This window comes from Phyllobates terribilis, unplaced genomic scaffold, assembly GCF_046119375.1.
Source record: "Phyllobates terribilis strain yellow unplaced genomic scaffold, ASM4611937v1 Scaffold_6__1_contigs__length_29720123, whole genome shotgun sequence".
Lineage (NCBI taxonomy): Eukaryota > Metazoa > Chordata > Amphibia > Anura > Dendrobatidae > Phyllobates > Phyllobates terribilis.
Window position 1 is genome coordinate 1620890 of NW_027362766.1, and position 15371 is coordinate 1636260.

The 15371-nt window shown below is 45.7% G+C and overlaps 1 protein-coding gene across 1 annotated transcript in view; it reads left to right on the plus strand.

The window, feature by feature from the left end:
* Window positions 1-15167, plus strand: part of ARHGAP30 (Rho GTPase activating protein 30) — a 334666-nt gene extending 319499 nt beyond the window's left edge. Inside the window, exons 11-12 of the mRNA XM_073637244.1 lie at window positions 5314-5477; window positions 8585-15167. Coding sequence (XP_073493345.1) covers window positions 5314-5477; window positions 8585-10498 — 2078 coding nt within the window. The 3' untranslated portion in view covers window positions 10499-15167. The remainder of the gene's footprint in view (window positions 1-5313; window positions 5478-8584) is intronic.
* Window positions 15168-15371: the final 204 nt, after the last annotated feature.

The window sequence follows — 15371 nt, forward strand, 5'->3', positions numbered from 1 at the left end:
TATATTATAGGAGGACCGAGCTGTCACTCACAATGCTGACAGCCCAGCACGTCTCTGTATATTATAGGAGGACATAGCTGTCACTCACAATGCTGACAGGCCAGCACGTCTCTGTATATTATAGGAGGACTTATCTGTCACTCACAATACTGACAGCCCAGCACGTCTCTGTATATTATAGGAGGACCGAGCTGTCACTAACAATGCTGACAGCCCTGCACGTCTCTGTATATTATAGGAGGACCGAGCTGTCACTCACAATGCTGACAGTCCAGCACGTCTCTGTATATTAGAGGAGGACCGAGCTGTCACTCACAACGCTGACAGGCCAGCACGTCTCTGTATATTATAGGAGGACTTATCTGTCACTCACAATACTGACAGCCCAGCACGTCTCTGTATATTATAGGAGGACCGAGCTGTCACTAACAATGCTGACAGCCCAGCGCAACTCTGTATATTATAGGAGGACCGAGCTGTCACTTACAATGCTGACAGCCCAGCACATCTCTGTATATAATAGGAGGACCGAGCTGTCACTCACAATGCTGACAGTCCAGCACGTCTCTGTATATTATAGGAGGACCGAGATGTCACTCACAATGCTGACAGCCCAGCACGTCTCTGTATATTATAGGAGGACATAGCTGTCACTCACAATGCTCACAGCCCAGCACGTCTCAGTATATTATAGGAGGACATAGCTGTCACTCACAATGCTGACAGCCCAGCACGTCTCTGTATATTATAGGAGGACATAGCTGTCACTCACAGTGCTGACAGGCCAGCACGTCATTGTATATTATAGGAGGACATAGCTGTCACTCACAATGCTGACAGCCCAGCACGTCTCTGTATATTATAGGAGGACATAGCTGTCTCTCACAATGCTGACAGGCCAGCACGTCTCTGTATATTATAGGAGGACATAGCTGTCACTCACAATGCTGACAGGCCAGCACGTCATTGTATATTATAGGAGGACATAGCTGTCACTCACAATGCTGACAGTCCAGCACGTCTCTGTATATTATAGGCGGACAGAGCTGTCACTCACAATGCTGACAGCCCAGCACGTCTCTATATATTATAGGAGGACCGACCTGTCACTGACAATGCTGACAGCCCAGCACGTCTTTGTATAATATAGGAGGACATAACTGTCTCTCACAATGCTGACAGCCCAGCACGTCTCTGTATATTATAGGAGGACCGAACTGTCACTCACAATGCTGACAGCCCAGCACGTCTCTGTATATTATAGGAGGACCGAGCTGTCACTCACAAAGCTGACAGTCCAGCACGTCTCTGTTTATTATAAGAGGACCGAGCTGTCACTCACAATTCTGACAGTCCAGCACCTTTCTGTATATTATAGGAGGACCGAGCTGTCACTCACAATGCTGACAGCCCAGCACGTCTCTGTATATTATAGGAGGACATAGCTGTCACTCACAATGCTCACAGCCCAGCACGTCTCAGTATATTATAGGAGGACATAGCTGTCACTCACAATGCTGACAGCCCAGCACGTCTCTGTATATTATAGGAGGACATAGCTGTCACTCACAGTGCTGACAGGCCAGCACGTCATTGTATATTATAGGAGGACATAGCTGTCACTCACAATGCTGACAGCCCAGCACGTCTCTGTATATTATAGGAGGACATAGCTGTCTCTCACAATGCTGACAGGCCAGCACGTCTCTGTATATTATAGGAGGACATAGCTGTCACTCACAATGCTGACAGGCCAGCACGTCATTGTATATTATAGGAGGACATAGCTGTCACTCACAATGCTGACAGCCCAGCACGTCTCTGTATATTATAGGCGGACAGAGCTGTCACTCACAATGCTGACAGCCCAGCACGTCTCTATATATTATAGGAGGACCGACCTGTCACTGACAATGCTGACAGCCCAGCACGTCTTTGTATAATATAGGAGGACATAACTGTCTCTCACAATGCTGACAGCCCAGCACGTCTCTGTATATTATAGGAGGACCGAACTGTCACTCACAATGCTGACAGCCCAGCACGTCTCTGTATATTATAGGAGGACCGAGCTGTCACTCACAATGCTGACAGCCCAGCACGTCTCTGTATATTATAGGAGGAGCGAGCTGTCACTCACAATGCTGACAGCCCACCACTTCTCTGTATATTATAGGAGGAGCGAGCTGTCACTCACAATGCTGACAGCCCAGCACTTCTCTGTATATTATAGGAGGAGCGAGCTGTCACTCACAATGCTGTCAGCCCAACACGTCTCTGTATATTATATGAGGGCCGAGCTGTCACTCACAATGCTGACAGCCCAGCACGTCTCTGTATATTATAGGAGGACCGAGCTGTCACTCACAATACTGACAGCCCAGCACTTCTCTGTATATTATAGGAGGACCGAGCTGTCACTCACAATGCTGACAGCCCAGCACGTCTCTGTATATTATAGGAGGACATAGCTGTCACTCACAATGCTGACAGGCCAGCACGTCTCTGTATATTATAGGAGGACTTATCTGTCACTCACAATACTGACAGCCCAGCACGTCTCTGTATATTATAGGAGGACCGAGCTGTCACTCACAATGCTGACAGCCCTGCACGTCTCTGTATATTATAGGAGGACCGAGCTGTCACTCACAATGCTGACAGTCCAGCACGTCTCTGTATATTAGAGGAGGACCGAGCTGTCACTCACAACGCTGACAGGCCAGCACGTCTCTGTATATTATAGGAGGACTTATCTGTCACTCACAATACTGACAGCCCAGCACGTCTCTGTATATTATAGGAGGACCGAGCTGTCACTAACAATGCTGACAGCCCAGCGCAACTCTGTATATTATAGGAGGACCGAGCTGTCACTTACAATGCTGACAGCCCAGCACATCTCTGTATATAATAGGAGGACCGAGCTGTCACTTCCAATGCTGACAGTCCAGCACGTCTCTGTATATTATAGGAGGACCGAGATGTCACTCACAATGCTGACAGCCCAGCACGTCTCTGTATATTATAGGAGGACATAGCTGTCACTCACAATGCTCACAGCCCAGCACGTCTCAGTATATTATAGGAGGACATAGCTGTCACTCACAATGCTGACAGCCCAGCACGTCTCTGTATATTATAGGAGGACATAGCTGTCACTCACAGTGCTGACAGGCCAGCACGTCATTGTATATTATAGGAGGACATAGCTGTCACTCACAATGCTGACAGCCCAGCACGTCTCTGTATATTATAGGAGGACATAGCTGTCTCTCACAATGCTGACAGGCCAGCACGTCTCTGTATATTATAGGAGGACATAGCTGTCACTCACAATGCTGACAGGCCAGCACGTCATTGTATATTATAGGAGGACATAGCTGTCACTCACAATGCTGACAGCCCAGCACGTCTCTGTATATTATAGGCGGACAGAGCTGTCACTCACAATGCTGACAGCCCAGCACGTCTCTATATATTATAGGAGGACCGACCTGTCACTGACAATGCTGACAGCCCAGCACGTCTTTGTATAATATAGGAGGACATAACTGTCTCTCACAATGCTGACAGCCCAGCACGTCTCTGTATATTATAGGAGGACCGAACTGTCACTCACAATGCTGACAGCCCAGCACGTCTCTGTATATTATAGGAGGACCGAGCTGTCACTCACAAAGCTGACAGTCCAGCACGTCTCTGTTTATTATAAGAGGACCGAGCTGTCACTCACAATTCTGACAGTCCAGCACCTTTCTGTATATTATAGGAGGACCGAGCTGTCACTCACAATGCTGACAGGCCAGCACGTCTCTGTATATTATAGGAGGACATAGCTGTCACTCACAATGCTCACAGCCCAGCACGTCTCAGTATATTATACTAGGACATAGCTGTCACTCACAATGCTGACAGCCCAGCACGTCTCTGTATATTATAGGAGGACATAGCTGTCACTCACAGTGCTGACAGGCCAGCACGTCATTGTATATTATAGGAGGACATAGCTGTCACTCACAATGCTGACAGCCCAGCACGTCTCTGTATATTATAGGAGGACATAGCTGTCTCTCACAATGCTGACAGGCCAGCACGTCTCTGTATATTATAGGAGGACATAGCTGTCACTCACAATGCTGACAGGCCAGCACGTCATTGTATATTATGGGAGGACATAGCTGTCACTCACAATGCTGACAGCCCAGCACGTCTCTGTATATTATAGGCGGACAGAGCTGTCACTCACAATGCTGACAGCCCAGCACGTCTCTATATATTATAGGAGGACCGACCTGTCACTGACAATGCTGACAGCCCAGCACGTCTTTGTATAATATAGGAGGACATAACTGTCTCTCACAATGCTGACAGCCCAGCACGTCTCTGTATATTATAGGAGGACCGAACTGTCACTCACAATGCTGACAGCCCAGCACGTCTCTGTATATTATAGGAGGACCGAGCTGTCACTCACAAAGCTGACAGTCCAGCACGTCTCTGTTTATTATAAGAGGACCGAGCTGTCACTCACAATTCTGACAGTCCAGCACCTTTCTGTATATTATAGGAGGACCGAGCTGTCACTCATAATGCTGACAGCCCAGCACGTCTCTGTATATTATAGGAGGACATAGCTGTCACTCACAATGCTGACAGGCCAGCACGTCATTGTATATTATAGGAGGACATAGCTGTCACTCACAATGCTGACAGCCCAGCACGTCTCTGTATATTATAGGAGGACATAGCTGTCTCTCACAATGCTGACAGCCCAGCATACCCCTACAATTGATGGGACACTGAGCTGTCACTCTCTGCGTCCCTAGGACATAGTGAGCGGTGGGATGATGACAAACTGACAGAGCAGTCAGCGCTAATCAGGTAACATCTCCTTTTATCACAACGAATCTTGTGATATTTCCGGGCAGCAGAGTTAGAGAGCGATGTGCACTTACACTGAGACGCTAGTAGCTGCTAACAGTGCAGTCAGCCTTCCACATGTGCTCGGAGACACTCCCATATAGACTCGTCACATGACTTCTTCTGGTCATCACAGGTTCAGTAAACTTGCATATTGTACCTCTCCCACTTTGATGTCTACGTGCTTGGACATGTGCTCCCCTCTTCATATATCCTTCACTGGAAGAGTGACCCCAGCAGAGCAGCTAATCCAGTGGAGGAGCCTGTACTTCCGCTTCTTACCAAGGTTGTGGCCACCAGAAGCTTCTTTTAGCAGTGAGCTTCTCCTAGTGACTCACAGCCGGAGGTTCTTGTGATGTGACTGACATTTCTGACATTTTCCTTAATCAGGAACAGAAACCTCAGAGACAGAGGAGCCAGGAGCAGAGAATGTCCGCATCTCACTAGAGGACACCTTCTCCTTCCTAGACCTCCAGGATTCCAGCATCGAAAAACTACCAGACAACACAGCGGACAGCGAGATGATGGGGTACCCCCTGCACCTCGAAAACAAGGCAAGAACTTTCCACCCTCCACCTACCCCTGTCTCAAATACTAAATACTCCAAAAGGGCGAGAGAGAGGGGGAAAGAGAGGAATACAGGGGTCCTTCTGTAGTCAGTGCAGCCTTATGCAGAAGGTGACGGGGTAGATCGCGCACTGCTCCTCGAATCCCCATATACTAATGAGAACACAGGGCGCACAACGTCTGCAACTGATCCTAGGGTGATGGGGCGACTGTATTCAGGAAGCAGGGGGCTAAAGAGAAGGCTCTGCATAAGACGAGAGCCCCCTCCTCATAAAGACATCAGCTCCACAGTCTCTCCATGATCTATTCCATGTGTGGTCCTCACCTCCACATCTGATTGTAGATGGCAGGGGCAGCTCTGCTCAGATATGGGCTGTGTGCGCGGAAACCTCAGATTGTCACAAGCTACGCATTGTCAGATGGTCACCTTTTTACACAAGAGATTGTAACATTCAACAACTGGCGATGGCTTTACCCACCTACCACTGTTCTATAATAACTAGTGATGAGCGAGCATGCTCGCCACTGCTCAGTACTCGCCCAAGCATCTCAATACTCGAGATGCTCGGAGCTCGCCGAGTACTTGCGCGATGCTCGGGCGGGAGCTCGGGTCCTCTTCCTGCATGTCTGGCGCTATTTAGAGCACCAATCATGGAGGGATTTTATACCACTCACTGTAATGCCACAGCCATGGTGGTTGTGGCATTACAGTGATTGCCCAAGTTGATGGGAACAGTGCTCACAGTGAAACATGAAAAGCCGGCAATTCCGCAGCAGCAAACACCGGTACCCGACAATGTAGAACAGAAAGAATAGAGCATCACACATAGATTAGATAGATAGAAACATGTCAGTCACATATATAAGAAGTACAGTGATAGTGTTGGTTACTGTACTTGTCATTAAGTGTTAAAATAAAGGATTTATTAAAAAAAATAATAGTGTTTTCATGCACCGTCTCTTTAAAAAAGCCGGCCGGCAATTCAGCATCGATACCCGACAATTTAGAGCAGAAAGAATAGAGAATGACACATAGATTAGATAGATAGAAACATGTCAGTCACATATATAAGAAGTACAGTGATAGTGTTGATTACTGTACTTGTCATTTAGTGTTAAAATAAAACATTTATTAAAAAAAAATTGGCGTGGGGTTCCCCGTAATTTAAGTCTCTAGTGGAGGTTAAGCAGACGGCTGGGGCAGATGCTTGAAGCCTGGGAAGGGGGTAATATTTTGGCACTTAGCCTCGCTCTTCCCACTGCCCTGTAGCGGCGGCAGTGGGGTAATAGGGCTGGGGTTGATGTCAGCTTATAATGCCAGCTGACATCAAGCTCAGGTTAGTAATGGAGAGGCGTCTATAAGACGGCATCCAGATGAGCCGAGTTCATGTCCAATGAACTCAGCTCACCTCATGCTCGTCACTGACAGTGTGGGAGAATTCTCCTGCGCTCAGCGCTTCAGCAGGAGAATTCTCCCACGCTGGGATGGCATTGAGATGACAGACTGGATCGCAGCTGAGTGCTGCCATCCAGCTTGTCATCCTTCAGAGACACTGCAGAGCGCAAGCATGCCTGCGCTTCTCAGTGTCTGCGGGATGACAGGCTGGATGGCAGCGTTCTGCTGCGGTCCAGCCTGTCATCTCGATGTAGCAGAGCTGAAGCCGTCCTGGGAACCATGGAAAGGTAAGGATGAGGTTGCTTTATTATTTTTCTTTTATTGCAGGAGATCGTTGGCTTCAGCTGGAATGGGCGTGACGGTAAGTATGGTTTAATTTAGAACAATAAAGAATTGTGTGTTTATTTCAATTAAAGGACTTTATTCTGGGTGTTTGTGTTTTTTTTTTAACTTTGACTATGGGGTTAGTAATGAGGGTGCCTTATAGACCAGGGTTCCCCAACTCCAGTCCTCAAGGCCCACCAACAGGTCATGTTTTCAGGATTTCCTTAGTATTGCTCAGGTGATAATTCCATCATCAGCACAGGCAATAGTTACATCACCTGTGCAATACTAAGGAAATCCTGAAAACATGACCTGTTGGTGGGCCTTGAGGACTGGAGTTGGGGAACCCTGTTATAGACGCCTCTCCATTACTAACCTGGGCTTGATGTCAGCTGGCATTATAAGCTGACATCGACCCCAGCCCTATTACCCCACTGCCACCGCTACAGGGCAGTGGGAAGAGCGAGGCTAAGTGCCAGAATTGGCGCATCCTATGGATGCGCCATTTCTGGGGCGGCTGACGGCTGGTGTTTCTAGCCTGGGAGGGGGCCAATATTCATGGCACCCTTCCTGGGCTATTAATATCAGCCCCCAGCTGTCTGCCTAGCCTTTGCTAGCTATTAAAATAGGGGGGACCCCACATCATTTTTTTTGGGGGGGGTCCACCATTTTAATAGCTAGTAAAGGCTAGGTATTCAGCTGGGGGCTGATATTAGTAGCCTGGGAAGCTCCGTGGGTATTACCCCCTTCCCAGGCTTCAAACATCTGCCCCAGCCGTCTGCTTAACCTCCGCTAGAGCCTAAAATTACGGGGAACCCCACGCCAATTTTTTTTTTAATAAATCCTTTAGCACTAAATGACAAGTACAGTAACCAGCACTGTCACTGTACTTCTTATATATGTGACTGACATGTTTCTATCTATCTAATCTATGTGTGATGCTCTATTCTTTCTGTTCTGAATTGTTGGGTACCGGTGTATGCCGCTGATGAATTGCCGGCTTTTTTAAAGAGACGGGTGCATGAAAATCGGAGGGCACTAGTGTGTTCCAATTGCCCTGCTATGTTTTTCATGCACCCTCCTATATACCCTGCCTGCCTGTCTGCCTATATATTCTGCCTGCCTGACGTTTAATTGAGCACCGTTCCCATCGATTTGGGCAATTTTTAGGCCCTCTGCAGACCGCCGGGGGGGGACCGCCAGAAAAATTCTCGAGTTTCCCATAGACTTACATTGGGCTCGTTGCTCGGGTCGAGCACCCGAGTATTCCAATGTGCTCGACCCGAGCACCGAGCACCCGAGCATTTTAGTGCTCGCTGATCACTAATAATAACCAAATCCCTTGTCACCATTGTATATTTGTTTGATTTTCAGATGGAGGAATTCTCTGTAGAGCCGCCACCGGATGATCTGTGTGGGGAAGAGGAGGCTGAGCAGACCTATTTCATGCCCATGGGCATTGTGGATGAGGTTGGACGTTGGAGGGAGATGCAGGAGAGCCTAGAAGACATCTATATGAGCGCTCACGATGACCTGAGTCCAATAACACTGGCTCCAGAGGTCACCATGGAGAACAAGGAGCTACCTTCAGAGGAGCAGCATAGTATATTACCTGAGAATACAAATAGAGCAGGGGAGGCTCCTCAGAACGAACCGCTGCAGCTTAACGAGGATTTCTACAGACAAGAACATCCACCAACAGTGGTGACGGTTTCAGATACACAATGTAATGATAAACAGAAGATGGATGATCAGCACACAAATCCAGGTGATGGAGCTACAGAAGAGCATGATTCGTACGGTGAAGAATCCGAACTCACTGGGTCATATGCCACTAACAATGAAGTGCAGGATGCAACCTCAGTAAAGTCTGGAGCCAGAGAAGGCCAGAACATGGCCATCCCCAATACAGAAAGTATAGCTACCATATCAGCACCAAAAGAAGTACATCATGAAAGACTTGGACAAGAAGAGGACATAGAAATTCTAAATAGTCAAAAATTAGAGGACAGTCTTGTGCACACTGTGCATGAAACAGCTGAAAATAGCATGGACTGTACAGCACAGCAGCATCATGGAGGTCAGGATAAAGATCTGCTGGAGGCACTATTGACACCCCAACAATCAATGGATGGTGTCCAGGATCTCAATATCCTGCAGTCTGAGGGCGCACGAAAGAATGGAGATTGTAAGAACGATCAAGACTCAAGTGCAGAAATTTCTGATTCACATGATAGAGGTGATGACGCCTCATCCAACACATCTGATAACAACCTCTCCAAATCTGAGAGTGGCTCCAGCGTTACTCCTTCCACAGGACACATGGAGACAGTCAGACAGCAGGACAATGGTACTGAAGGAAAAGCGGCAGAAGAACTTGAGTCCATCGTTAATGAGTACTGTTCTGATGAAAATTCCCATCCATGTCTGTGTTCATCAGATGACGTAGTCATAGGAGTTGACCAATCTGATCAGATAAATATGGGAACCTCGGAGGAACGACTAAAGGATTGTCCACAGCAACAGAATCCAGCTCACGTCAAACCAAGTGGAGACAGTGAAACGTACGTGTCAGAGCAGTCACTAATATCCAGGCCTCCTGCTGAAAAGGAAGACATAGCTTCCGAGGGAATGTGTCCTTACGGAAGCGTAACCATGAAGCTGATGGCCACCACCAATAAAATCCAGCAAGCAAAATCTGTTCCTGTTGTGCCACCAAAACCACAGTTTGCTAAGCTGCCTCCAGCTCTAAAGAACAAGATACAGGTCAGCTCTACGATATCTACATCCAGGGAAACAGAGTCAGAAAAGAGCAGCCACGCGGAGATCCTAGAGCCGCCTGCTGACAGTGCCCCAAAGAAACGATCCAGCTGGAGGAACACCACCAGTATTTCCTTTGATACAGCAATGGCCATGGCCAAGGAGCGGCAGTCCCAGAACCCAGTCAGACGTATGCAGACATACTGTATGGGAGATTGCTATGATTTGATAGACACATCTAAACCAGATAATCCCAATCTTCCAAGGTTCACAGTGAAGTCGGCCAGCAGCAGAGCGCACAGACCTTTCAGCTGTATGTCTCAAACTTGTGGTGAGGGAGAACTGCAAGGACCCAATATTGTAGTAGACCTGACAATACCTGGTCACCAGTCTATATTAAGCCAAGAACCTGAAGCCAAATCAGAAGAAGCGGCCTACAGGAACAGACTGAGCATGCCACGGTTAGGCCAACAGTCTGCTTGTGATGCCCAGAGCAAATATCAGCAGCAGCGCCGGTCACTGTTGTAAAATTTCCCCTCCTACTGGACTCACATATAAAGTCTCCTTCCCCCCCAACATGTAACATGTATGTATTCTGTATGAGCATCTGATCAAGTTTTATAAAGCTAAATTCAGAATGTCACCACATTAGGTAGCACCACGTGAGCCCACACCTCGTGGAGGAAATGCTCCACCTCCGATATTGCACTGTACGCAGAAAGCAATGAGAAACATCAGGGAACGGCAGGGAGATCCTGCAGATATCTCCCTGCTGCTACCAGGTAAGCAAGAACCAACATTTCGCTGCCTCAAATCATCAAGACAATTATGCAATTGACTGACTAGGCCTCAGCTGTTCTCACCACAAAGCCAGTTATTGGGGAACCCACAGTGAGTGTATGGTATATACACATCCGATTCCAAAGCATGAAATATATATAAATATATATATCCATCCATCCCGGTACGGTCACTGACAAACTCCACATTAACAAAAGGAACTAGTTGTCATCACCTATTGTTTATAAAGGCCAATTGGGCACCCGTGACATGTAGTGTATGGCTTCACGGTTGCAGTTTATAGAGCAAGAGGAACGAAGCTATTACATTTTATATATTTAATCCAAAAAGTAGGGAAAAATGCAAGAGCGCAATAGGGTCTTCTCCAATTAATAAATGTTACATAAAAGTATTAAAAACTGCTCACCTATTAGGAGAAAATCGCAAAGTTTTAAAGATCTCCTCCCATTTATGCCCAAGGACAATACTGTTAGCGAGCCTCAGGACTCCCATACCCACTGACACAGATCCATTCGGGTTTTCTGTATATGAGGCTTATAATGATGAGGAAGTTGTAGATGAAGAGAATGTCAGAACCTTTGATAATACAGGGAAGGTCAAAGGAGCCACAGTTCCTTTTTTGCCCAGGGCATCGTCCCCCGAGAAGAAATTAATAACGAACTTTTATCCACCAAAACCAGGAAAAAGAAAAAGCTCCATAGAGGGTGGAAAATTACAGCAAAAAAGGAAAAACCGGGACCCCCGATTCTGAACTAGCGGTACAAACAAGGTCTATACAGATTATCTAATTATCACTTTACTAGGGATGAAACCTCAGTCCTTTCCAAAGGACTATCTTTTTGTTCAACTTATGAAACCAAAGACTTTGATTTATTTTTGGGTTTCCAAGCTTTTATTAGAAAAATAACTCTAAAAAGGCATTACCTTGTAAATAGTAAAAAAGATTCATCCTTGGTAACACAGGGGGATATACCTGATGAATTTTTACATGTGGACCTCAATGCGAAATCCTCTTTTTATCCCATAGATAGTAAAGGGCAGTATATCAATACTTTCTATGATCTGGTATTGAATACATTTAAGACCTCCATTACACTAAAAAATAAAACAAAAAATGTGACAGCCCAAGAGAGAGCAGCGATGCGATCTCTCCAGAATAATACCGACATCATTATCAGATCTGCGGATAAAGGTGGGGGTATTGTTACCATAATACCACCGATTGTGGTAAGGAAGCAAACAGAATTCTGTCCGACCCTGTATATCATAACTGACCCCTTTCCCCATATAACCAGCCAGTATATCTTGTTGAAAATGCAACTACTATGAATATTTTAAATAAGAAAGAAAAGAAGTTTCTGATCAACAGATGTCCTACAATTCCGTTTTTCTACCACCTGCCTAAGGTTCATAAAGATCTTCTGAATCCTCCTGGCCGTCCGATCATCTCGGGCATCGGGTCTTTAACAAGTGACTTGTCTGCTTATATAGACAAAATCATGAAACCACATGTATGTAATTCATCTAGTTACATTAGAGACTCTACGGAATTAATTAGCTTACTACATGATCTGGAATGGAAAAACTCATATGTTTTTTTAACAATGGACGTATCAGCCTTGTACTCCAACATTGCACATGACATTGGTCTTCTTTGTTTCGAAAAATTTGTATGGAGTGACCCGAGACTTCCAACAACCCCAAAACAATTCATTATGCAGGGATTAGCATTTATTTGAAAGAACAATTATTTTAGTTTTCTTGGAAAATTTTGTCATCAAAAATGAGGGACCGCGATGGGATCGAGGGTAGCGCCTACGTATGCAAATCTGTTTATGGGTCTATTTGAACAAGTGTTTATATATCATAATTCTTTAGCTAAAAATCTTGCGATTTACAAACGATTTATCGATGACTTGTTCTTTATTTGGGATAATACACCCTGCAACATGGGAGAATTCATTGAGGGGCTTAATAAGAACAATTCTCTTCCAACGTTAATACTGATACTACTGACTTCCTAGACATAACCATTTTTCATGCAGATCAGCGCATTCACACCAAGACTTTTTTATGAAAGTAGACTCCAACAGCTACATACATTATAAAAGTAGTCACTATCAGAAATGGTTAAGAATTATACCTATTAACTAATGTAAAAGAATCAGAAAAAAACTCTACCTCTGATTCTGATTTCCTATCCTAGGCAAATATTTTACAAAATAGGTTTATGGAACAAGAATAACCGAGGACGCTAATGAAAAAGGCATTTAATGCTGCAAAAATCATTAGTCAGGAGCGTTTGTTGCACAAGGCATCTGCACCCCTGAGAACAAGCAACCACCTTTAGTTCAGCAAGTAATGAAATACGCAATATCCTAAAAGACCACTGGCACATAATGCTGGGGGACCCAATTCTTGATCCATGTCTGCCAAGAAATCCTGGTATTACATTCCGGAGAGCACCGACCATCAGGAATATCATAGCACCTAGTCGAACACGCACAAAATCAAGCAACATTGGGAAACAGTTATGTCCGAGGGAACCTTCTCATGGTGTTTTCTAGATGCCTCTGCTGTAGGTCCATTACCACAAAACCTCCTCCTTCATGTCCTCAAGTACTAATGAAGTGTTACCGATAAAAAGCTCTGTAACATGTCAATCCAGCGTTGTTATCTATCTAATACAATGTCCCTGTGATAAACAGTATGTAGGAGAACAATCCAGGCCCTACACAACAGGTCCAACATCACTAAAGGTTTCTACAACACGGTCTATCCAGACATTATGCGATATCCCATAATAAAGACTATACAACCCTTAAAATCACTGAGCATATACCGAGCAACACTGCAAATCCTATCCAACAACTTAATAAGAAAGAAATCTACTGGATTTATCGATTAAACACCTTAAAGCCCTTTGGATTATATGAAGTTACAGATATATTCAACTATACACCATCTATATATCCCTTATATAATTCTATATAAATCGGTATAGCTGATTAATTTATATATATATGTGTGTACATCATCTGACCCCTCTGACTACCCTTAGGTTCACTTTACAAATTTGTCCAGAGAGATCCACCTAATTTTGGGTTATATTTTCCTATAATATAATATATTAATTTAGTGCCCTTTTATATGGCCAGTTGCTCCCCATCCCTCCCCTTTTCATATCTTTCCATCTAGATTTATAATATACCATCAACTATCCACAAAAAAAAAAAAGCTGCAGTCCAGGCTGCTGTGTGTGAACACCGCAGATTCCCTCGCTATTGAACTCCATTCACCGCACTTTCTGAGCTCAGTGAGGGGACTCCCAGCCCTGATACCATGTCCTTCTTTTCCCACGCTATTGAACTCCATTCACCGCACTTTCTGAGCTTAGTGAGGGGATTCCCAGCTTTGATACAATGTCCTTCTTTTCCCACGCTATTGAACTCCATTCACCGCACTTTCTGAGCTCAGTGAGGGGACTCCCAGCCCTGATACCATGTCCTTCTTTTCCCACGCTATTGAACTCCATTCGCCGCACTTTCTGAGCTTAGTGAGGGGATTCCCAGCTTTGATACAATGTCCTTCTTTTCCCACGCTATTGAACTCCATTCACCGCACTTTCTGAGCTCAGTGAGGGGACTCCCAGCCCTGATACAATGTCCTTCTTTTCCCACGCTATTGAACTCCATTCACCGCACTTTCCGAGCTCAGTGAGAGGACTCCAGCCCTGATACAATATCCTTCTTTTCCCATTCTATTGAACCCCATTCACCACACTTTCTGAGCTCAGTGAGGGGACTCCCAGCCCTGATACAGTGTCCTTCTTTTCCCACGCTATTGAACTCCATTCACCGCATTTTCTGAGCTCAGTGAGGGGACTCCCAGTACTGATACAATGTCCTACTTTTCCCACGCTATTGAACTCCATTGACCACACTTTCTGAGCTCAGTGAGGGGATTCCCAGCCCTGATACAACGTCCTTCTTTTCCCACGCTATTGAACTCCATTCACCACACTTTCCAAGCTCAGTGAGGGGATTCCCAGCCCTGATACAATGTGATTCTTTTCCCACGCTATTGAACTCCATTCACCACATTTTCTGAGCTCAGTGAGGGGACTCCCAGTACTGATACAATGTCCTTCTTTTCCCACGCTATTGAACTCCATTGACCACACTTTCTGAGCTCAGTGAGGGGATTCCCAGCCCTGATACAATGTCCTTCTTTTCCCACGCTATTGAACTCCATTCACCGCACTTTCCAAGCTCAGTGAGGGGATTACCAGCCCTGATACAATGTCCTTCTTTTCCCACGCTATTGAACTCCATTCACCGCACTTTCTGAGCTCAGTGAGGGGATTCCCAGCCCTGATACAATGTCCTTCTTTTCCCACGCTATTGAACTCCATTCACCGCACTTTCTGAGCTCAGTGAGGGGACTCCCATCCCTGATACAATGTCTTTCTTTTCCCATGCTATTGAACTCCATTCACCGAACTTTCTGAGTTCAGTGAGGGGATTCCCAGCTTTGATACAATGTCCTTCTTTTCCCACGCTATTGAACCGCATTCACCGCACTTTCTGAGCTCAGTAAG